Genomic DNA, 24708 nt, shown 5'->3' on the forward strand with positions numbered 1-24708 from the left:
TGAAATTAACTATTTTTACACGTGCGATCTCAGGGCTGGAAAGCGACAGGCGGCAATAAGAACTTGGCAATCGTAACAAAAACGGTATCGCCGCATCGTTAGTTCCACAACGAGTGAAACGTCCCCTTAGAAAAATTGTGCAAGACGGCGCTTAAACTGACACACAATATTTTTAGCGCAACACGATCTGACTTTCAGTAATCGCTACAAAGAATGGCCCTGACTAACATTAACCTATACGTTTCACAAATCACTTACAAAAATCTTGGTTACTCGAACTACTGCAATAGAGCGAGCGCCACTACCGCCAGCTAAATAAAAGATTCAAACCTGGGAAGGCACTAACTACTGATAGGGATAATTACCAAATGAAAGATTTTAATAGAGAACAAACAATTTATTTACCTTAATATCATCAAAAGTCATCAAAAGACATCCAGTCTTACAAATTTCAAATCTCCGCCATTTCTCTCCCCACATCCACCACTGCTTGCGGCTCACCTCCAACTGCACAACGCTGCGCGCTGTTAACATGCAGCTGCCCAACACTACAGTGGCACACAACAATGCAAACTAGCCACAGACTGCACACAGCACAGCCAGTGATTTTCATACAGAGCGCTACGTGGCGTTACCAATATAAAAACCTAAACAGCCTACTTACACGAGTGACTGAGCAGTTCTGATCTACATCTACATCTACATTCATACTCCCCAAGCTGCCTGATGGTGTGTGCCGGAGGGTACTTTTCAGTACCTCTATCGGTTCTTGCTTCTATTCCAGTCTCGTATTGTTCGTGGAAAGAAATATTGTCGGTATGCCTCTGTGTGGGCTCTAATCTCTCTGATATTATCCTCATTGTCTCTTCGCGAGATATACGTAGGAGGGAGCAATAAACTGCTTGACCCCTCGGTGAAGGTATGTTATCGAAACTTCAACAAAAGCTCGTACCGAGCTACTGAGCGTCTCTCCTGCAGAGTCTTCCACTGGAGTTTATCTATCATCTCCGTAACGCTTTCGCGATTACTAAATGATGAACGAAGCGAGCTGCTCTCCATTGGATCTTCTCTATCTCTTCTATCAACCCTATCTGGTACGAATCCCACACTGCTGAGCAGTATTCCAGCAGTGGGCGAACAAGTGTACTGTAACCTACTTCCTTTGTATTCGGATTGCATTTCCTTAGGATTCTTCCAACGAATCTCAGTCTGGCATCTGCTTTACCGTCGATTAATTTCATATGGTCATTCCATTTTAAATAACTCCTAATGCCTATTCCCAGATAATTTATGGAATTAACTGCTTCCAGTTGGTGACCTGTTATATTGTAGCTAAATGATAAAGGATGTTTCTTTCTATGTATTCGCAGCACTTTACACTTGTCTACATTGAGATTCAATTGCCATTCCCTGCACCATGCATAAATTCCTTGCAGATCCTCCTGCATTTCAGTACCGATACAATTTTCCATTGTTACAACCTCTCGATACACCACAGCATCATCTGCAACAAGCCTCAGTGAACTTCCGATGTCATCCACCAGGTCATTTATGTATATTGTGAATAGCAACGGTCCTATGACACTCCCCTGCGGCACACCTGAAATGACTCTTACTTCGGAAGACTTCTCTCCACTACGTCTACGTACACACTCCGCAAGCCACCGTAAAGTACGTGGCGAGGAGTATTATGCACCTCTACTAGTCATTTCCTTTCCTGTCCCACTCGCAAACTGAGCGAGGGAAAAGTAACAGACTATAAGCTTCGGCACGAGTCTATGTCATGTCCTGGCATTGGTGGGAGAGGGAAAGAGGGCTTACTGGTCAGTCTGCGCTCCCGAGCGGTGCACAGCAGCAGAAGGACAATTCACAGTGAAGGCATTTGATTGTTTTCCTCTATCTGAGGCAACTCTGATACAGGCATTTACTAGAAATGCAGGTGGTGAGTCTAGGTAGGGAACTCGTTGTGGAGACTCTTGGACAAACAGGGTTTTGAAATAGTTGTCTATTCCAGACAGGACTAACTAATACACTAGAGGCTAGTTATAGGGTTAGAAAAAGCATGAATAACACTGTTACAACAGAAGCCAGTGCAGAAGTCCCAGGAGTGGATGCTAACCACAGTAGCAGACACTAGCAGCACCTTAAGGCAACAACTTAGTTGCAAAACAAAACATAATGAATGTGACGCTGTTCACTGAGGCACTCCAAGAGAGAGAGAGAGCAGACTCACGAGGAGCTGGACCGAGGCTGGAGTCGACTGACGTGGATTCGGCGGCCAGATCGTCTGACTGAGAACTCTGCCAAAATGCGGAATCTAAGGGTTTTAAAGAGTCGCGTGGGTGCACTGTCTTTCCCCTTTTAAAGCCACCCAGCGAATCCCGTAGGTCTCTTTCTGATCCCTGCCAGTCACGTTTTACTTAGGTCCCCTCTACTGCTCCTAAGACGGGGATGTTAATGCAGTTGCACTAACTAAGTCCGTATTTGGTATCAACATTGTTCAGCTGAAAGCTAAACGTAACTGCTCTGCCAAATAAGGCTTGCAACATTATAGCCCCACCCCTCGGGCTCCCCGGAGTAGGGACTGCTAGGTCAACAGTTTTTTTGGCGTTTTCGCTCTCTTTCTTTTGTGAGCCTACTGACGTTGCTGTTCTCAGGGCTCGTTTCAAGCCGGCTTTATACACTAATACATGCCTGTTGGTTACAAAGTTCTACGATGGCAACCTACCACAGCGTCTAGACGGCATATGTAGTTACCTGTTAATTCCTTGAAGAGTAACTAGCGCCCTGGGGGTCGCAAGGCTCTCCCCTTACGGCTTACTTCATGTAACAATATCTCTCCTAGTTTCGTCTGCCCTCAGCATCGTCTCTGCTTCCGCGCCTTGGAACGACTGTCTTCCTTTCTCACAGCTTCAAGATAACACTACAGTAGCAAGGAATAATCAATATATTACAACTTAACTTCTCACATCTTAACTTTGTGGTCCTTACACGAAATGTGAGTCGCCGACAGTAGAGTCGTTCTACAATAAGCCTCAAATTTCGGTTCCCTAAATTTTCTCAATACTGCCTCGCGAAACCAACCTCGTCTTCCCTGCAGGGATTCCCATTTGAACTCACGATGCAGCTCCGTGACACTCGCGTGGTGATCGAATCTAACGGTAACAAATCTAGCATCGAGCGTCTGACTTACTTCGATTTCTTCCTTTAATTCCACCTGGTGTGGATCCCCAACACTCGAGCAGCCCTCAAGGATAGATCAAAATAGTGTTCAGTACGACGTTTCCTTTTGAGATAAGCTACACTTTCCCAAAATTCTCCCAATAAAAGGCAGTCCACCACTATCCTTCCTTACTACCGTCCTTAGGTGCTCTTTCCATTAGAGATCGCTGTGCAGCGCTCTGCCTAGACATTTAATCGACACGGCTCTATCGAGCATCACACTACAATTGCTGTATTCGAACATTAAGCGGTCGTTTTTCCTACTCATCTGCATTAACATTTCTTTTTTTTACGTTTAGTCCAAGCTCCTACTCATAACACAAATTAGAAATTTTGTCTAAGGCTTCTTGTATTCTCCTACAGTGGCTTTACGACGATCCCTTTCTGTACACCGCAACGTTATCAGAAAATCACCAGTAAAAAGGGGCAGGTTTATGCTCACCTTGACCGTCAGACTATTGACGTGCATAGAGAACCAGAGATGCCCTACCACACTTCCCTGAGGCACTCCTGACGCTACCCTTGTCTCTGAGTGCCATTCGCCGTCTAGGACAACGCAAAAGTCTTCGAGGCGCTCACATATTGATAACCTAACCCGTGTGATCGTACCTTCGATAACAGTCTGCGTTGAGTCACTGTGTCAAACAGTTTCCGAAAATCTACGAATAAGGAGTCTGTCCTTTGTTCTTCACCATGGTTCGCAGGGTTTCATGTAAGAAAAGGGCCAGCTGAGTTTGTGACGAACGACGCTTTCTAGTTCTGTGCTGATTTGTGGAAAAGAGCTTGTCAGTTTTAAGGAAATTTGTTATATTTGAACTGGGAACATCAAATACGTCAACAATTATGTCAAAGATACTGAGGCGGCCCGCAGTGATCGAGCGGTTCTAGGCGCTGCAGTCTGGAACCGTGCGACCGCTACCGTCGCAGATTCGAATCCTGCCTCGGGCATAGATGTGTGTGATGTCTTTAGGTTAGTTAGGTTTAAGTAGTTCTACGTTCTAGGGGACTGATGACCTCAGATGTTAAGTCCCATAGTACAGAGAGAGATTAGAACCATTTTTGGAAGATACTCAGACGTAATGGCACGGGCTTTTTAGTTGCTTTATACTACTAAAAAGAGAGAACAACTGAAATTTTGAAGAAAGAGACGTGTAACAGACTGGTGTAAGAGAAATCATTTAGAAATGTAGGCTACAGCAATAGGCAGGCTTCTGCTCAAGCTACATATATAATTACTTTAGTCTATTTAAACGTTAATTATTAATAGCACGCTAGTCACGTACAGTTGTACCACCATCAACATAGATCCTGGCGTGTATCGCGTGGATGCCGCTCGTCTGCAGAAGCAAAGCGTACAGAATTTTTAAATTACCACTTAAACTAAAGATAAAAAACTGACCAGGTGCCAGTAGGTCTGGCGCACTGAGATTTCCGTAGAAACTTAATTATGTCTATAGACAGTTTATCCATTCCGGTAATCAAGGATGTGGACAATTTTTGCCTGTTATCAACATTTATAAATCGTTCAAATAGCTTTGAGCACTATGGGACTTAACATCTGAAGGCATCAGTCCCCTACACTCAGAACTACCTAAACCTAACTATCCTAAGGACATCACACACATCCATGTCCGAGGCAGGGTTCGAACTTGCGACCGTAGCAGAAGCGCGATTCCGGACTGAAGCGCCTAGAACCGCTCGGCCACAGCGGCCGGCTATCAACATTTATACTGACAATACAGTGGTCGCAGCGATTCCAAGATTTCCAAGAATATTTTAATTTCAAGTTTGAAGTTGGAAAGTAAATGAAAAAAGGAATATTGCTTCGTATGATGTAATTTGAACTTAAAAATTTTTTCATGCTTTTCCTTTTTACTTGTAGTGTAAAAACGTAACATATAAGTTTTAATAAGTCAGTATGCCAGTATCAAAGTATGTGACATCTATGGCCGTAACTTTTGATTGCATTGAATTAGCAGCTAACGTTTTTTACATCACCGAGAGACCGTAGGCTTCTGTATGTGACGTAAGTTTCAGGCTGATACGTCTAACCGTTCCGGAGAAAAAAGGGACGTAATAGACGGACGGACAGACACACAGTCTGACAAAAAAAGACAGATTTGAAGTCGTGTGATATAATTACAAATTAAGAATTTTTCGTTGGCGTGTACAGTGAAACCTTGCATGTTGCCAAATTTCATGATTCTACATCCAGGGGCCGAAGGCTATGGGTTTTGATGAAAGAGTTTGTATCAAAATATGTTACTTAAATGGTCGTATCTTGTTATTTCATTTACTTAAAAGTTAACGTTAACCATACCGCCAAGAGTTCGTAGTTATTAGTGTGTGAACTGTCCCTCTCCGGTAGCTGAATGGTCAGTGTGACGGACTGTCAATGCTCTGGGCCCGGGTTCGATTCCCGGTTGGGTCGGGGAATTTTCTCCGCCGAGGAACTGAGTGTTCTCATCGTTATCCTATCATTCTTATCGGCTGCAGGTCGCCGAAGTGGCGTCAAATTGAAAGACCGGCGCCCGCCGAACGGTCTGCCCGATGGGGGGCCCTAGCCATACGATTAAATTAAACAAATAAGTGTGTGACATAAATTTGAATAGGATGCGTCCACCGTTAGTGAGAAAAAGGTGACTTAACAGACTGATGGACAGACAGATAGTCCGATAACGGATGACAAAATCTCTTTTGTTCGTTTTATACAATTTCAGATTCGGAACTTCCAGATTTTTTTCTTTTTTTCAACGTGAAACCTTACTATCTGGCAAATTTCGTGATTGTAGGTCGGGTAGGTTTACTGAGTGAGTTTGCGAGTGCAAATTGAACTGATTGCATTGAGTTAGAAACTTCAATTTTTTCGTATCGTCAAGAGACTGCAGACCTCAATATGTGACATAAATTTCCAGCAGATACTTCCTGAGACAAACAGACAGGCAGACAGACATATGGACGACAAATTCAACCTGTAAGGGTTCCGCTTTTACACATTGAGCTACGGAACCCTGATGAACCCAGTTTGATTTTGTTCGGATTTTTCGGCTTCCTGCTGCACCAGATATTCAGCTTCGTGACCACTGCAGTGCAAGTCCGTCAGTCTGCTTATTAGTCTTGCCACTTTCGTCACTTCACTTATTTTATTAAACCACACAATAAATCGCATAAACGCGTGTTTCCGTCATTTTGTTCCAGACCTGCAGGTGATATTGCTTTGGAACTTGTGAGGCACCTCATAAGCAGGTACCCAAGTTGAAAATATAAGCATAATGTTGCCTTTCAGTCGAAAATAACTTAATAACTGCTGTTTCGGGCTCTTACGTATGATAAACGTTTGTTTAAGACTAAATTTAATAATTACGCACGCTATACGACTAATTAAGATCTTAAATCACTCAAACCATGTCGCATTTTAATGTTGTCACAATTATTTGCTTCATGCAAAAGTTAATAAATAACGCAGTCACATTTCTGAAAGGAGGGCACATTTCTTAAGGAGGGCTACAACACAGACAGGCGAGGTTATGTTCGAACAAACACTTCGCTTACCCATTCTCTTCTTCATCAAGACGACGAGCGACATGAGCAAACTGTCTGCGGCCACGTATCAACACGTTGCGATCAGTGCTACCACGAAAAAAAGAAAAGAAAAAAAAAAGAAAAAAAACGCTCAATGCTTGTTCCTGCAATGCAAATCGTGCAAGTAGGTTTTCATCACACACAATGGTCTCCGCAGCCCAATGCAACCACCTTTCTAATGACCATACACAGTCTTTCTCGTTGTGATTAAACGTCTTAAGTCGGTGTAAATGGCTCGCCAAGCACGATCTACATCTGCGGACTGGCGACGGAATATACCGCAACTGACACTAAAGGGCAAGAGCAGAAAGAATCTTGCCGCAAAATGCCGACCACACATAATACCATAAAAACATGGGAACGCATTCACTTCAGAACCAGTACCTGCAACGAAAAGGCAGTTAGTGACATGGTAAAGGTAATGAAAGAGACTGAATGCTACGTGTCGGTGACTGTTAGGAAGGGAAGGGAGGGAGCGGGGTGATCAGACTTCCTTCAAACATTTTTTCGTTCTCCATAATATGTAAAGCTGTCTACTGCGGAGTATACTTAACAGTACTATGGTACTCGTACCGAATCACTCAGAAATTAGTAACGTATTTAAGTTCAGTGTAGTTGACACAGTGCGTTGCTATTACTTGCAGATATATTTCCTGAAAGTGGTGCTCCACAGAAGCAAAATATCTGAAAATTGGTGGCCACCTGGTAGCTGTAAAGTACCTGTACTTTATTCAAAAGCTAGTTTCGAAAGACGAAGTCGTACGTCTGCGTTGAAATTCCGTGGCGTTTCGATGGGTGTCACTCTCATCGTCTTCTCGCCAAAACGATCAGAATGGCTCTCATCGAAACGAAACGTCGCGTCGTTTCAACGCAGCCACCCGGATGGAAGCCCGAGACGATTTCGTCAGGACTTTACGCCCCTGGGAATCCTACATTTACATAGAATTTCCTTAGCTTTATCATTGTTTCGTTCTTGTAACTATAATATAAGTTGGTCACAACTGCAGTTAGTAAAACACTTGGATTAACTATTTGTGTGGGATATGAAATTGAATAATAAGATTGGCTCAGCAGTCAGTGACGCAGATGGGAGGTCTAGGTTCATTGATAACATGCTGGGAACATGCAGTCAGTGGGGAAAGGAGATTGCTTACAAAACGGGAAACCTAGCGTAGAATATCGCACAGTTGTGTGGCAATCATGCGAAATAGGACGAACAGGGGATATTGAACGTATACGAATAGGAGAAACTTGAATTGTAAGACGATTTAGGACAGACATCAACTATTCCGCGAAAGTCTGGGTCTAAAAATTCAAAAACCAGTATTAAGTGAGAAATTTAGAAATACCGTAGCCAAGTACAGAAGTTGGGCAAAAATATGGGAACCCAGGGAGAAAAGGGTGCTTGAACATACACGCAGATGCTGGCCGATCCTGCAGGTTGCGAGGTCGTACCTGACCACGAACGACACCCGCGCACTGCCCTCAACAGGTTCAATTGGCAGTCGCGGTCAGAAAAGTGTTGTGTGTAGCTGCGGGTGCATTGCGTCGGCGCTCAGTGCGTTAGAGCGTGGGCAGATTGTTGCTACTCGTGCGGTCGGTGCTTTCGTAATCAAAGGAACCGAAATGTTTGGTGTTTCAAGACACCCTGTATCGAGATTCATAGCGCGCATAGGGGCGTGGTGGAGAAAAATGAGGGAACGACAGCTGCGAAAGTCGCTGCAGAAACTTAATGTCGCACGCGTGAATCCTGTCAGGACTTAAAAACACGAACGGACCTCCATAAGCAGAGAACTAAAGAGCGATCTGCGATTCCGTTACCACTCTTCAGTGCTGTAAGTATCCGTAACAGGAAAATCAGGTGCTGAAGCTTGGACAAGGGCAAGGGAGCCACGGAGAAGATTATTTGCTCAGATGAGTCTTTTTTCCAGCTTCTGGCCGTTTTTACGTCACTATTGTGAAACAAGACAAGGGTTCGGCGAAGATTTTGACATCCATATCGTGGTATTTCATGCGTGTCATGATTAGTCTACAAGGTCGCATTAGTGCCAAAGAATGTGTGACCATTTTTGTTGATCAGATGCATCCCATAGTAGAGTGTCGTTTCTGGATGGTGATACTGTGGTCTAAGACGGCAGGGCCCTTTTTCAGTGAGCTCGCTTCGTCCAGTAATGGTTTTGTGCAAACGAGAATGAATTCTCGCATTCGCCCTGCGAGCCACAGTCACCCGACCTCAATGATACTGAAAATTTGTCGTCTAGTTTGGAGAGAAGAGCCTGTGTTCGCTATCCACCTCAATCATGGTTACCTGAACTAGCTACTATTTTGTAGTTAGAAGAATGTAAGATTTTCTTGAAGACACTGTACGACTTGTATTTATCCACTCGGAGACGACTGGAAGCTATTTCGAATGTCAACGAATTTCATGGCAGGTAGGCCTCGTCATATGTCGTGTTTTCCATGTTTGCATATTTATTTACAACCCCAGTACATACCTCATACAATAAAAGAAATGTAATAGATTACAATGAGAAGTATCCTCCGCCATCTACTTCACAGTGTTTTACATAATAAGTATGTAAATGTGTTGTAGATCTAGATGTGCTCAGTGTAACCGTCTCGTATTGGATAATTATAGCGAACAATTGTCAACGTGCTCTGTGAATCGTTAAATATTTTCAACATTTTACGTACACCTATAATTGGTATAATCTATGAAATTTATAAATTCTACAAAAACGTGGTTAACATTTAAAAATTCGAAATGTGTTTGCAAACAGTGGTTTACTTATTTTGAATATTCGTTTTGGGGTCGCAGAACTATCTGCCACGTGTCTCAGATTCAGCGTTCCAGCTGCCACCTGACGTACTCATAGGCATATCAATAATCTACATCTACATCTACATGACTTCTCTACAGTTACTATTTTAGTGCCGGCCGGAGTGACCGAGCGGTTCTAGGCGCTACAGTCTGGAGCCGCTCGACCGCCACGGTCACAGGTTCGAATCCTGCCTCGGGCATGGATGTGTGTGATGTACTTAGGTTAGTTAGGTTTAAGTAGTCCTAAGTTCTAGGGGACTGATGACCTCAGAAGTTAAGCCCATACTGCTCAGAGCCATTTGAACCATTTCGGCCGGCCGCGGTGGTCTCGCGGTTCTAGGCGCGCAGACCGGAACCGTGCGACTGCTACGGTCGCAGGTTCGAATCCTGCCTCGGGCATGGATGTGAGTGATGTCCTTTGGTTAGTTAGGTTTAAGTAGTTCTAAGTTCTAGGGACTAATGACCACAGCAGTTGAGTCCCATAGTACTCAGAGCCATTTGAACCATTTGAACCATTTCGACTTTAGTGCTTGACAGTCGCTTCATCCAACCGCTTTCATACCATTTCTCTGCCGTTCCATTTTCAAATAGCACGTGGAGCAAAGGAACAACGAAATCTTCCCGTGCAAGGCCTGATTTCTCTTATTTTTTTTACGATGCTTATTTCCTGACCATAAGAGGCAGTCAGTAAAGCATTCTGTCATCGGAGGAGAAATTTGGTGATTGAAGTTTCGTGAAAATATCTCGCTGCAACCAAAAACGCCTTTGTTTTAGTGACTGCCACGCCAATTCGCGTATCACATCCGTAACACTCTCATCGCTATCTCGCGATAATACAAAACGAGATTCCCTTCCTGCAGCTTTTCAATGTCCTACACCAGTCCTATCTCTATGGACAGCAATATCCCGGAAAAGTACGGACAAACGTAGTGTAGGCAGTTCGTTTTGCAAAATTGTTGCATCTTCTAAGAGTTCTGCCAATAAAACGTAGTGTCCGGTTCGCATTCTCCACATCATTTTCTGTGTGATGGTTCCACTTTAAGCCGTTCGTAACGTTAAGCCGTAGGTATTTAGTTGAATCGAAAATGTTTAAATTTGTGTGATTTATTGCATATCTGATACTTAACGGGTTCTTTTTACTACCGTTGCGGTGCACCTCACATTTTTTTCGTAACATGAAAAACAAACCGCCTTCAGTCACAAGCTGCGTTTATTTACTGCACTATGCATTTCGAGCTCTGGAAGCTCATCTTCAGGTCCTTTTTAGTGATTTACATCAGGTTTTTTAGTTGTTTGCCTGCTGATATTAAATTTTTGTGTTACAACATGGTATATTGTAGATATAAGTTTAACAGCGTTAATAATATGAAACTAACTCGCAGTTTAACATTGTATGATGTCTGCATCTGTTGTGCAATTGGATTACACAATACACATCTTTAATTTTGCAGTACATAGTGGGGTATATACATTGTCACACACTTTTTCGCACATTGTAGTAGAAGAACGTAAACATGCCAAAGATTCTCGTTCATACAGATGTCCTGCATGCCAAAGAAAATCGTTTATATTTAGACGTAGAACACCTGTATGAACAAGAATCTTTGGCATGTTTACGTTCTGCTACTACAATGTGTGAAAAAGTGTGTGACTATGTATATATCCCAGTATGTACCGCGAAAGTTCATTTACTGTTTATTATACTGCTATCGGAACTATAGTTGGGACATTATTCTATAAAAGTGATTATATATCTAGTGAAAAAACGTAATATATGATTTGAAGGAAAAATATGTGTCATGAGCCGCAGAACCGTAGTTTTTTAAGTTGTAATGCAGACACTCGTAGTCACGTAGAGTGCGAAAACGTTTGATGTAATTCATTTAACGAGCAAGTTCTAAGGACTGAGCTGATAATCGATGTAGTTTCCTAAAAACATACGCTAAATCTATTCTGCTGAATTAAATAAATAAATTTGGAAATTTCAGTCTATAAAAGGGCGGCTCAAAAGAAAACGTCAGGATCAACGTTATCTCCCGTTTTCGAGTGCTGTGGGGGTATGCGTTAGTGCTGTACTAGGATGCTGGACTTAACTGCAATAGGAAAATTTGAAAATATTAATCCTCAAATTGCTTTAACGCAGCGCAAAAGATGGATATAAACGCAGATATTACATGAGAACACTGCAGTAAAATTCAACTGCACTTTATAATGGAGATAAATTTCCGAAACACATTGTGATACGATTGGGAAGAAAGGGAACTGATACATTGCCATATTATTTAAGTCATTACTGAAACAGTCGAAAGCTTTCGCAGAAAGTCGATAATGAAGAACGAAATTGCAATATTTTAAAGCAAACGTCTTAAATTCCATTTTGACGCATAAAGGAACTGAACAAGCAACAGTTTTTAACGAATATGTTCCGGATCAAACGGCCATGCAGCTTCCTAACATCGTTGAGTAATATAAGGGGTCGGTGGAAGACAGTTGTAACTGCCCAACTATATCAGGGTACATATCCTGGCAGCAGGAGTCAAAACGGGAGTTAGGGCAACATAGCAATAAACCAGATAGCATTGAATGCAGTGAAACGGGGCTGAGCTAAAAGATTCCTTAAAAACTTATTAACTTCAGTCTTAGCATAGTAACCTTTCCTGACAGACTTATTACACACATCAAAAAAAGTTTTGCATCATCTCGGTTCCGAGAGATCCGGAACCTGTACAGAAAACCACACATTGCATACTGTACCACCGTACAGCGAGACCTTCAGAGGTGGTGGTCCAGATTGCTGTGCACACCGCTACGTCTAATACCCAGTAGCACTTCCTCTTGCACTGATGCATGCCTTTATTCGTCGTGGCATACTATCGGCGATTCGGCGTAGATCCCTCAGAGTGGCCGGCCGCGATGCCCGAGCGGTTCTAGGCGCTCAGTCCGGAGCTGCGCGACGGCTACGGTCGCAGGTTCGAGTCCTGTCTCGGGCGTGGATGTGTGTGATGTCCTTAGATTAGTTAGGTTTGAGTAGTTGTAAGTTCTAGGGGACTGATGACCACTGATGTTAAGTCCCATAGTGCTCAGAGCCATTTGAACCATTTGAACCTCAGAGTGGCTGGTGCGTCAAGTCGTCCACAAACAGCGCTTTTCAATCTAACCCAGGCATGTTCGATAGGGTTCATGTCTGGAGAACATGATTGCCACTCAGCCGAGCGATGTATTCAGAAGATGTGCACGATGTGCACATTCACAACATGTGCACGATGCGGGTTCGAATTATCGTCCATGAAGATGGCACTTACGTGTCGTACAGCCGTTACGGCGCCTTCCATGAACACCAGCGGCGTACGGTCGGCCCCGCATACCGCAGCCTGAGCGAGGCATGTCATTGACAGTTGTCTCTGTATCTCTTCCACGTCCGAACAGCATCGCTTTGGTTCACTGCGAGACGCCTGGACACTTCCCTTGTTGAGATCCCTACTTGGCACAAAGTAACAATGCGGACGCGATCGAACAGCGGTATTGTCCAGGTAGACATGAACTACAGACAACACGAGCCGTGTACCTCCTTCCTGGTGGAATGACGGAACTGATCGGCTGTCGGACCACAATGTCTAACAGGAGATGCTCATTCGTGGTTGTTTACATCTTTGGGTGGGTTTAGTGACGTCTCTGAACAGTCAAAGGGACTGTGTCTGTGATATATTATCCACAGTCAACGTCTGTCTTCAGGAGTTCTGGGAACCGGGGTGAAGCAAAACGTTTTTGGTGTGTATATTTTAGTTGCGTCTGTCGATTATAATCAATTGAATTTGCTCTCTGTTGAAACTGGCATAGGAAAGGACATTTAGGATCACGAGGAACATTGATTGTAACTGTGATTTTCAGAATTTAAGTAAGACTTGTTTGGTCACCTATTCACAGTCTTTTCTTTTGCATGACGAGAGGATTGCAGCTGTTGTCCGGTGACTTATTTATTAAAATATAGTGCAAATTACTTTTCAGTTAAGGCTTGATACGTGTATTAGGGCCGGCCGATGCGGCCGAGCGGTTCTAGGTGCTACAGTCTGGATCCGCACGACCGCTACGGTCGCAGGTTCGAATCCTGTCTCGGGCATGGATGTGTGTGATGTCCATAGGTTAGTTAGGTTTAAGTAGTTCTAAGTTCTAGGGGCCTGATGACCTCAGAAGTTAAGTCCCATAGTGCTCAGAGCCATTTGACCCATTTTTCGTGTATTAGGGACAGTTGTTTATGCGTTGGAGCTGTTATATGTGCAGAGCTAGTTAACTTTGTCTAATGTAGAACGTCTATGAGAACCCGCAGTCAGATGCAAACTCATAGCCCCAGTAAGACTCAAAGTACTGGTCCTGCTGCTTTAATTAGGTATTTTTAAATTAAGCGTCTTCTCATGGACGCTTCAACCGAGCCAGATTAGTGGAACTGGTATTGCAGAGAATGTAAGCGGTCTGAAACTGTAGGCTGGACTTCTGTCAGTTTAACCCAATCAGTCATGTTTTAAGTAAGAGAACCATCGCAAAGCGCTCACCTTGAGCTCGCGGTATATGCTTTGTTTTTGAATAGACAGTATGCGGGTGACAAAGAGTTCCATGTGACTGGAAGAAAGTATGTCTACTATTTGAACTGTTTGTTCTTATTTTATCAATTTTCATGTGATTCAGTTTATCGGACATGTAACATGCAATAACTTAATATCTTAACTACCAGTCACATCAACTGACGGGACGAGAACATTTCGGTTTCTCCCTTTGTATACACGAAATCACAATATTGATGATTCGGTCGGTCTTCATTGTGTTGGCGAGGGGCCTGAATTTTCTAAAATAGCTGTTTGTTGTATGAAGTTAATCTGCTGGAGAGCGACGACTTTTCGTTCAGCTTACACATACGAAATTTTGCGTGAACTGGAGTAAGAATTTGATGACGATGACTGTGCGGATGCACTACGGACGATTTAGATTAATGTCCCGACGTTATGAAAAAGAATTGCGTCAACCTTCAAGTGATTATTTCTCGTTTTTATTTCGTAAACAGCTCGTTAAAAATTTGCTTTTTTTCCGATGTTTCTTCATTTTCTGAAGCATGAAACATTTTTAATTTGTTATAGACAAAACGGAAGGACTGCAGGAAAAGACATAATATACCAGTGTAGTGAAAGCGGAATAGTCATGGGCAAAGAGACGTGTAAAGACAAAAAAATACACTATACGAAAAAAGGTGTAACAGTTTATAATTGCGGTTATAGGTTCAAAGTTCTCAATTACTAAAAGTAGTAAAGTCAACTAGAAAGGTAAATGGAAACTATTTTGGCTTTGGTAAAATTAATTCTGCTTGTGAAACCAAAAATTCGTTAAAAATACGAGGCTATTCGGAAAGTAAGCAACGATCGGTCGCAAAGTGGAAACCACAGAGAAAAATCAAACCTGTTTTGTTTGCAACTGTTAGCTACGCCTTCCAGCTTCTTCTCTACATAGCCGCCACTCCGACGTAAATACCTCTCACAATGTCGTACCAGCTTTCCAGTACCCTCGTCACAGAGGGCATCCTCCTGTGTTTTCCGTCAGTTCTCTACACTGGTCTGCAGCTCGTTGCCTGTACCAGAATGTTGTCTTCATAGACAGCGGTTCAGTTGAGCGGAGATGAAGATCAGAGGGAGCCAAGTCCGGGCTGTATGGTTGGCGATGAAACACTTCCCATCGCGAAAGCTGCAGGAGCTTCCTCATTGTCCCTGCATTGTGCGGCGGAGAGCTGCCATGAAGAGGAAACTGCATGACCGGTAACGCGAAATCAGGAAAAATCTCTGGGCAGCGCCCATACTTGGCGGAAAACACTATTTTGTAGGAGTTTCTACGCGCGCCTGTGTCATCAGAACTGTAAAGAGCGACTTCACGCTAGCTAGAGACGCCGCGCGACACATCTGTGTAAAGCTTCATCGGATTTTCACTCTTTCTTCTATTTCGCGACCGATCGTTTCTTATTTTCAGAATAGCCCCCTTATAAGAAAATAAAACCAAACATTCAGATAAGATGGAAATGTGTAATCGAGCAGAAGAAGTTTCAGGCTTTGACAGAAGGTTAGTATGAAAAATTTTGAGTAGTGAGATTAATAAGACATAATGACAAATCTTAAAAATGACCGGCATTCCAGGAAACAAGGTTTACGTGGCTGGCAGTCAAAGTGTTTAAACAAGGTTCTCGTGAGTTAACACTTTCTTCCGCTAGCCCCTTAACATACCCTCTGAGAAATTCATTGAATATCGTTACACGACTTGAAGCTGATACGAGCTGGGCTTGGGCGTAGTGCTAAAATTAACACTGTGAATACACTCTGAGGGCGGTAGTTACGCATACACAGTGTATGAAAGGCTAGTGCATTGGTGCAGCCGGCATTTGTACACAAATCATTCATGTGAAGCGATTTCCGACGTGATTATGGGAACACGATGGGAATTAATAGACTTTGAACTCGGAATGGTAGTTGGTGCTAGGCGCATGGGACATTCCATTTCGAAAATCGTTAGGGAATTGAGTATTCCGAGATCCAAGGTGCCAAGAACACCATATTTTAGGCATTACCTCTCACCACGGAACAGGCACTGGCCGATGGCCTTGACTTAACTCCCAAGAGCAGCGGCGATTGCCTAGAGTTATCGGTGCTAACAGACAAGCAACACCGCGTGAAAGAAGCGCAGAAATCAATGTGGGACGTGCGACGAGCGTATCTGTTAGGACAGAGCGGTGAAACCTGGCGTTGTCGGACTACGGTGCAGAGGACCGAAGGCAGGGCTTTGCAGGCAGCACGACATCGCCGGCAGCGCGCCTCCTGGGCACGTCGACTGGGCCCTGGACGACTGGAAAACCGTGACCCGGTCTGGAATTCCACTGAGAGGAGCTGATGGTAGGATTGGAGTGGGGCACAGACCGCACGCAACTGAGGACCCAAGTTGTCAACAAGATATTCCGCACGCTGGTGGTGCTTTCATAATGGTAGAGGCTGCGTTTACATGGTATGCACTGGGTCCTCTGGTCCAGCTGAACCGAACGTTGAATGGACACGTATAAGGGGAGATTTTCTTTTTTTGCTTCAAAAAGTCGATTTTTTTAAATTGCATTTTTGGATCCATAAAAGTGTTTACAATTCACCTCTGAAACGGTTTTTCGGAATACGGAACTGAAATGTTTGTTATCCGCGGTTGAACAAAAAATGCACCTGCCTGAAATCGGCCTTTTTCACGCTCCAGTTTTTTTTTTTTTTTTTTTCTTTCGGAGGACGAGTTATTGTACCGGTGCTTGGGAGGAAACACACAGAATTCAAATGAAAGTTTCAACGGGTATGTTTGGAGGTTAGCTCCCAAAGCATTTGCATTCTGGTGCGAAGATTGTGGAGATTGAGACTTTCCTGGCAGTGAGCAGCTTCAACGACGGGTACTGAGCAAGTCTGCAGACCATGACAACGATGGACGCCACCCTGGGACTCTATTTGACACAGCTCTCCAAGCAGGCGGACGACCACCGGATGGCCCAGATCGAGCAGAACACCCTGTGTGAGGAAGAGGAAGGACTAGTTTATGGACCCGGAAAAGCAGATTGAACGTAAGTTGCATTATATTGCATTTATATGTAGTCAAAATCTCAAACGCTTTTCTCTCTAAACGACTTTTTTTTTTATCGCGCGGTATGGTAACTTCAAATCTACTGAACCGACTGGCATGATTCTTTGTTTCCGACGAAGCTAAATAAATTGTCTAGGAGTAGTACCACTTTATTCCGATCCATAAACTATAAATATTTTTACTTGGCCGACGAAGTCGAATAATCGATGAAAAAACCCTATTTTTTTTCAAATGGCTGCAATTTTTTGTTTCCTATGGCCCAAATAACTTAAGCGAGGTACAACTTTTAAAGAATCTTATATACTTCGCTAACGTCAATTCAATTTCGATTTCAGACGAGCCGGCTAACCTGTAACATACCGCGCGTGGAGGTCTACATCGAAATTTTGTGTCGTTCAGACGGCACTTGCGCCTTTGCTCTTCGACATTTCTGGTCGAAAAAAATCCAGTTTGAGAGGAAATATCAATAAATTTTTTTTCCAAATTTGACATTGATATCTAAAACACATCCCAAGGAAACAAAATCTCAAAGAAAATGCTTTTTTCGGGCCAAAGATAGTAAACCTCCCCTTAAGGAGGGTAGGACGTGAGACGGGCCGACTTGGAGCAGGAGAGGCACCACAGGACATTTTAATTTGCACTGTCTATACTTTTACAAATGAATTCATAAAACTTTGCCAGCATGACCAGAAAGGATTCTGAATTCATGCTCATAGCAGTGAAAGTTCAAAAAGTAACAACATAATTTTTTTTTAGCATTTGAAATTTCATCATTTTTTCACTTACTATTGACTGCAGTTGTTGCTATAGGTACACTTCTCTTTATAAGTAAGAGAGATTCTTCGGTGAAATTTGCGCAGCATACAAACCATACTTACAGGTGTATCAAACTCTAGAATTTTCCAAATCTATTAAAAACTGCAGTAAAATTTGAGTTTTTTTCTAAACATGAAGTTTAAAATGTAACAGCTCATTCAGTTTTTCATAAATTAAATAAATTCTAGAGTTTCATACACCCTTAAGTATGGTTGTGCAAAATTCATCGAAGAATCTCTCTTACTTATGAAGACAGCAAAAAAGGAAGCCAATAGTAAGTGAAAAAAATGATGAAATTTCACATGTCAAAAAATTTATTTTGTTACGTTTTGAACTTAAACTGCTATGACTATGAATCCTGAATCCTTGCTGGTCATGCTGACAAAGTTTTATGAATTTATTTGTAAAAGTATAGACAGTGGAAATTAAAATGTCCTGTGGTGCCTCTCCTGCTCCAAGTCGGCCCGTCTGACGTCCTACCCCCCTTAAGTTCAGCTAAATGGAGACGTAACAGCTACGGAACTCTTATGCATGATAATGCGTCACGTGACCTGAGGAAAAATGTTCACTATTGGTCTGAAGAACATTCGGAGCTGTTCGAGCGAATGATTTGACCACCTAGATCGCCCGACACAAATCCTGTCACAGATTTATTGGACATAACTGAGAGCACAGCTTGTGAACAAAAACCTGCACTGGAAACACTTCCGCAGCGGCTATAGAGGCAGCATGGCCCAGTATTTGCGCAGCGGATGTCGACCGACTGCTGATCCCATGCCACGTCGAGTGTCTGCACTACAACGTGAAAGTATCACTGATGAGATTGTTCTAAATTAATTATTCAGCAAACCTGCATCTGACTGCGTCTGTGAACTTGTTTCTTGCACTCCTCCATTTTGACAGAAATGCTACATGTATTGGACTCGGCAATAAAATTTAAGAGAATAATGCCGTTTGTCCAATTGCATTAAGATGGTACTGTAAAATTAACTTTTGGTCCTGATGTTTACTTGGTTCTTTCATTGGTGGATAACTTCACTCTACTACTCATTTTCATATTCAATTTAAGCAAAGGATTTGGATTATGATTCAGGCTGTTAGAAAGACAATGTTGATCTCAATATATACATTTATAAAATTTTAATTCATACACAAAACCTACCGTAAACACTTATTGTGTCAAACCTTGGACATACAAATCCTAACTCTGAATGTTAACTAACAAAAACAAATTGGTATTCATTATACAGTGTGTTACAAAAAGGTACGGCCAAACTTTCAGGAAAAAATCCTCACACACAAAGAAAGAAAATATGTTATGTGGACATGTGTCCGGAAACGCTTACTTTCAATGTTAGAGCTCATTTTATTACTCCTCTTCAGATCACATTAATCATGGAATGGAAAAACACAGCAACAGAACGTACCAGGGTGACTTCACTTTGTTTCAGGAAATGTTCAAAATGTCGTCTGTTGGCGAGGATACATGCATCCATCCTCCGTCGCACGGAATCCCTGATGCGCTGATGCAGCCCTGGAGAATGGCGTATTGTATCACAGCCGTCCATAATACGAGCACGAAGAGTCTCTACATTTGGTACCGGGGTTGCGTAAACAAGAGCTTTCAAATGCCCCCAAAAATGAAAGTCAAGAGGGTTGAGGTCAAGAGAGCGTGGAGGCCGCCTCTACCAATCCATCGGTCACCGAATCTGTTGTTGAGAAGGGTACGAACACTTCGACTGAAATGTGCAGGAGCTCCATCGTGCATGAACCACATGTTGTGTCGTACTTGTAAAGGCACATGTTCTAGCAGCACAGGTTGAGTATCCTGTATGAAATCATGATAACGTGCTCCATTGAGCGAAGGTGGAAGAACATGGGGCCCAATCAAGCCGTCACCAACAATGCCTGCCCAAACGTTCACAGAAAATCTGTGTCGACGACGTGATTCCACAATTTCGTGCGGATACTCGTCAGCCCACACATGTTGATTGTGAAAATTTACAATTTGATCACGTTGGAATGAAGTCACATCCGTAAAAAGAACATTTGCACTGAAATGAGGATTGACACTTTGTTGGATGAACAATTCGCAGAAGTGTACCCGGAGAGGCCAATCAGCTGCTAATAGTGCCTGCACACGCTGTACATGGTACGGAAACAACTGCTTCTCCCGTAGCACACTCCATACAGTGACGTGGTCAACGTTACCTTGTACATCAGCAATTTCTATTGCGCTGACATTAGGGTTATCGTCAACTTCACGAAGAATTGCCTCGTCAATTGCAGGTGTCCGCGTCGTTCTAGGTCTTCCCCAGTCGCGAGTGATAGGCTGGAACGTTCCGTGCTCTCTAAGACGCCGATCAACTTCTTCGAACGTCTTCCTCTCGGGACACCTTCGTTCTGGAAATCTGTCTCGATACAAACGTACCGCGCCACGACTATTGCCCCTTGCTAATCCATACATCAAATGGGCATCTGCCAACTCCGGATTTGTAAACATTGCACTGACTGCAAAACCACGTTCGTGATGAACACTAACCTGTTGATGCTACGTACTGATGTGCTTGGTGCTAGAAAGCGTTTCCGGACACATGTCCACATAACATCTTTTCTTAATTTGTGTGTGAGGGATGTTTCCTGAAAGTTTGGCCGTACCTTTTTGTAACATCCTGTACATCTTCTCTCATTTACGTACTAACGTTTGGTCTGGGACAGTGAGCGCGACCTACCTTACAGCTGTCACCACACGTCTGCTTCCTCCGGGCACCTAGCTGCGACTCCTCGGTTTTTTACTGCACGCGCCCGGCTCTCTTAACCACCAAAGAACCTCCTACTCGAAGATATTATACTCGTTCAACCTTGCGGTTGGCAAATAGCGACTATTTTCTGGAGCTACCCTGATCAGACCTTAGCACATACCTTTCAAACGAGCAAAACATGGTCTGGCGAGACATTAGCAGGTGTCCCATAACATTTGTTACCACACTGTATGTACCGAAGGAGCAGTGTCGGTGGTCTAGAGAGCGGGCGTACAGCAGCTGGCGGTCGGCGACCTACCTGTGGGATGCTGAGCAGCATGCTGAGCACCCAGACGAAGGCGATGAGGCGGCTGAGGCGTTTGGCGGTGCCGAGCGCGCGCATGGGGTAGCGCACGGCGACGAAGCGGTCGATGCCGATGAGCACGAGGATGAAGGTGGACAGGTAGAGGCTGAACACCTGCGCGAACTTGAAGAGCTTGCAGGCGGCGTTGCCGGCCAGCCACTGCACGGCGTAGCTCCAGGCGGCCTCGCCCGCGATGCAGAAGACGGTCACCAGCAGGTCGGCGGCCGACAGGTGCAGGATGAGCGCGTACACCGCCGAGGGCTGCCGCGCCGGCCGCCGCCGGATGCTGGCGATGGTGGCCGCGTTGCCTAGCAACGAGAGCAGCGCCAGCGCCAGCAGCACGGCCGCGCGCACCGTCGACGAGCGCGTCAGCGTGGGCGCCGGCTCGCACGTCCAGTTGCCGCCCGCCGCCGCCGCCGCCGCCGCCGCCGTCGCGTTGGCCAGGTCGCAGCCGCCGTCGCACAACGCCATCGCCACACGCTCGGCCCCTTCCCGAACCTCACTTACGCTTCGTGAATTCCTTTAACTACGCTCTGGTTTCGCTTATAATCAGTGTTTCGGTTCACGGTACTTTCGTCCGACGGCCACTGAAGATTCCTGACACCCTTCAGTTCCTTACTAAACACATCCAGTTGTGCTGCCGCGCCAAAGTCGTTTATTTTTTCCTCTCTCTAGTCGTTGCGAAGGCGTTTGTTTACATCAGATTCCTCTCATCTCCTATCCAAGGTCACGGGAGAACGTACAAACGCTGCAGTTTTGTAGGTGATCACGGCGTCTGATGTTGCTATCTGTTGTGTATATCTCCCATCGTGATAAACTGCAGACAAGTAATGAATGTCAGAAGTAAAATCTTTCGCACAGTTGCTTTATTTAGTACCTGCAACGGCCGACGATGATATCACACACCAGTCTGGACAGCCACAAAGTCTTTTATGAAGAGAAAGGTCACTAAAGGGTGACAAAAAACACGTTACCACGAAGACTCCAAAAACAGTAGACAGAAGCCCTCAGACATATCCTCCGATTTGTACTGAGTTATAACACGCATTCTTTGGCGATCCTCCATATAATTGCTATCAGTCTCCGTCTGTCTCTGAACGTAAGACGCCCTCTCGTAATTGAGCGGTAACAAAAATAATACTTTTCTATGGTGGTTTTTCTCAACAAAAGTAAAGGAAATCACTTTGCAATAGTGGATTGATGTAGTCGTTAGATGGTTTAGACTGTGCTGTTCACACACAAATGTACGTATCTATGTTAGTTTTCTCCTGTTTCTGCTGTTACTAAACTACATCAGACAGAAATCAGGCAATGTCACTCACTGCAAAGAAAGGGATATTATTTTAAAACGTCCTGAATGGTTCTGAACGATTAATGTAGTCCTTAGATAGTATTGACCGTGCCGTCATGCAGGTAACTAAATTACATATCTATTTTGGTTTTCTTCTGTTTCTGCAGTTACTAAACTACATCAGATAAAACGAAATAAAAATCGAGCAATGTCACTCACTGCAAAGCAAGATATATTATTCTGAAGTGTCCTGAACGATCACGTTTTGGCATATACATAACTATTTATAGTTTCAGGAGTTGTATAGCCTACACATTCAGTCACCCACGCTCTACTGGGAACCGAAAAGTTTGTTTCGCTGGAAGAGCAGTGCGTTTTTCTGCAGACGCCACTTTCCAGCAGTCACTCCCGGCACGGCTGTGGGTGTCCTCAGGTTCCGCCGCAGACACAGGTCGTTGCTCCGACTCATCCACGAGCAGACGCGGAAGTACCGATATATGAGCCCGCACACGGCGCCAACAGGTTTACTTAAGCCGGTTCACCCAAGCGCGAGGACTGGTCGCAGACGGGGAATGCTAACGCTGTAAAAAATACCAGCATTTATACGAAAGAAAGGTTTTCGGAAGAGGAATGAGCTCGGGAAATTGTCGTGACACATTAATGTCGCGATGTAACACTGTAAGACCTATCGTAGCGAGATGATCGGGGGATATCGAGTAATATTGTGATAACGTCGTACAGGTGTTGTTCGTTCTTCATGATTGCTTTCTAGGGTGTTCCTCGTGGACGGTAAGGAGAAAGTCCTCGGGCGTCGCCGCCGCCGACGGTTTGCCCGGAGAGTGCCGCGTGCCTCGGAGCTGCGCCGGCCGTTCGCGTCGCGGTGGCCGGTGGTCGCGTCTGCCGGCAGTCGCGCAGCCACTGCCCGCCGCCGCCGCCTCCGCCGCCGCCGCCGCCGCCCGCGGGCGCCGCTCCCCTCTTCCCCCACCCTCCGCTGTCCCCACCAGAGGCGCCGCCACGCAGGCGCTGCTGATTCGCGACGTGGAGGTCCGCCGCACCTGCTGCCTCCCCGTGCCCTCTCGATTGCTGGCCTGTTCAGGGGCGACACGCCCACGCTGGCCGCCAAGTGTCAATCACTTCCCCTCGATCCCACTACGCCACCACACAGTTGGTCTTCAGTGTTTACCCTTTCTTTAACAGTGTTGCTTGCTGGAAACATGATACTCCAGTAGGTGAACTTAATATGGCACCAAATTCATCCAATCGTTCTCAATGTCTATTTCGATCCACATGTCAGGACTACATCTATATCTGCATTTATACTCCGCAAGCCACCCAGTGGTGTCATTACGTTCCTTTCCTGTTCCAGTCGCGTATGGTTCGCGGGAAGAACCAACGACTGCCGGAAAGCCTCAGTGGGCGCTCGAATCTCTCTAATTTTACATGCGTGATCTCCTCGGGAGGTATAAGTAGGGGGAAGCAATACATTCGATACCTCATCCAGAAACGCACCCCTTCGGAACCTGGACGCAAGCTACACCGCGATGCAGACCGCCTCTCTTGAAAAGTCTGCCACTTGAGTTTGCTAAACATCTCCGTAACGCTATCACGCTTACCAAATAACCCTGTGACAAAACGCGCAGCTCTTCTTTGGATCTTCTCTATCTCCTCTGTCAACCCGACCTGGTACGGATCCCACGCTGATGAGCAATATCCAAGTCTAGGTCGAACGAGTGTTTTGTAAGCCACCTCCTTTTTTGAAACTTACTGTGTGCCGGACCGAGACTCGAACTCGGGACCTTTGCCTTTTGCGGGCAAGTGCTCTACCAACTGAGCTACCCAAGCACGACTCACGCCCCGTCCTGACAGCTTTACTTCTGCCAGTACCTCTTCTCCTACCTTCCATACGGAGGCTCTCATTCTGGAAACATGCCCCTGCTGTGGTTAAGCCATGTCTCCGCAATATCCTTTCTTTCAGGAGTGCTAGTTCTGCAAGTTTCGCAGGAGAGCTTCTGTAGAGTTTGGAAGACAGGAGACGAGGTACTGGCAAAAGTACAGCTGTGAGGACGGGGCGTGAGTCGTGCTTGGGTAGCTCAGGTGGTATAGCACTTGCCCTCGAAAGGCAAAGGTCCCGAGTTCGAGTCTCAGTCCGGCACACAGTTTTAATCTGCCAGGACGTTTCATAGCAGCGCACACTCCGCTGCATAGTGGAAATCTCATTCTGGGCACCTCCTTTGTTGAT

At 44.7% G+C, this 24708-nt stretch overlaps 1 protein-coding gene and 1 non-coding gene across 2 annotated transcripts in view; both read right to left on the reverse strand.

Moving 5' to 3' along the window:
• LOC126281940 (gonadotropin-releasing hormone receptor-like) overlaps positions 1-23367 on the reverse strand; it is a 626439-nt gene extending 603072 nt beyond the window's left edge. Inside the window, exon 1 of the mRNA XM_049981289.1 lies at positions 21134-23367. Within this exon, the coding sequence (XP_049837246.1) occupies positions 21134-21649 (516 nt within the window). The 5' untranslated portion in view covers positions 21650-23367. The remainder of the gene's footprint in view (positions 1-21133) is intronic.
• Positions 23368-24237: 870 nt separating this feature from the next.
• Trnal-caa (transfer RNA leucine (anticodon CAA)) lies at positions 24238-24312 on the reverse strand. Its single transcript has one exon. It is a non-coding gene; the product is annotated as a tRNA-Leu (tRNA).
• Positions 24313-24708: the final 396 nt, after the last annotated feature.

This window comes from Schistocerca gregaria, chromosome 7 (assembly GCF_023897955.1).
Source record: "Schistocerca gregaria isolate iqSchGreg1 chromosome 7, iqSchGreg1.2, whole genome shotgun sequence".
NCBI lineage: Eukaryota > Metazoa > Arthropoda > Insecta > Orthoptera > Acrididae > Schistocerca > Schistocerca gregaria.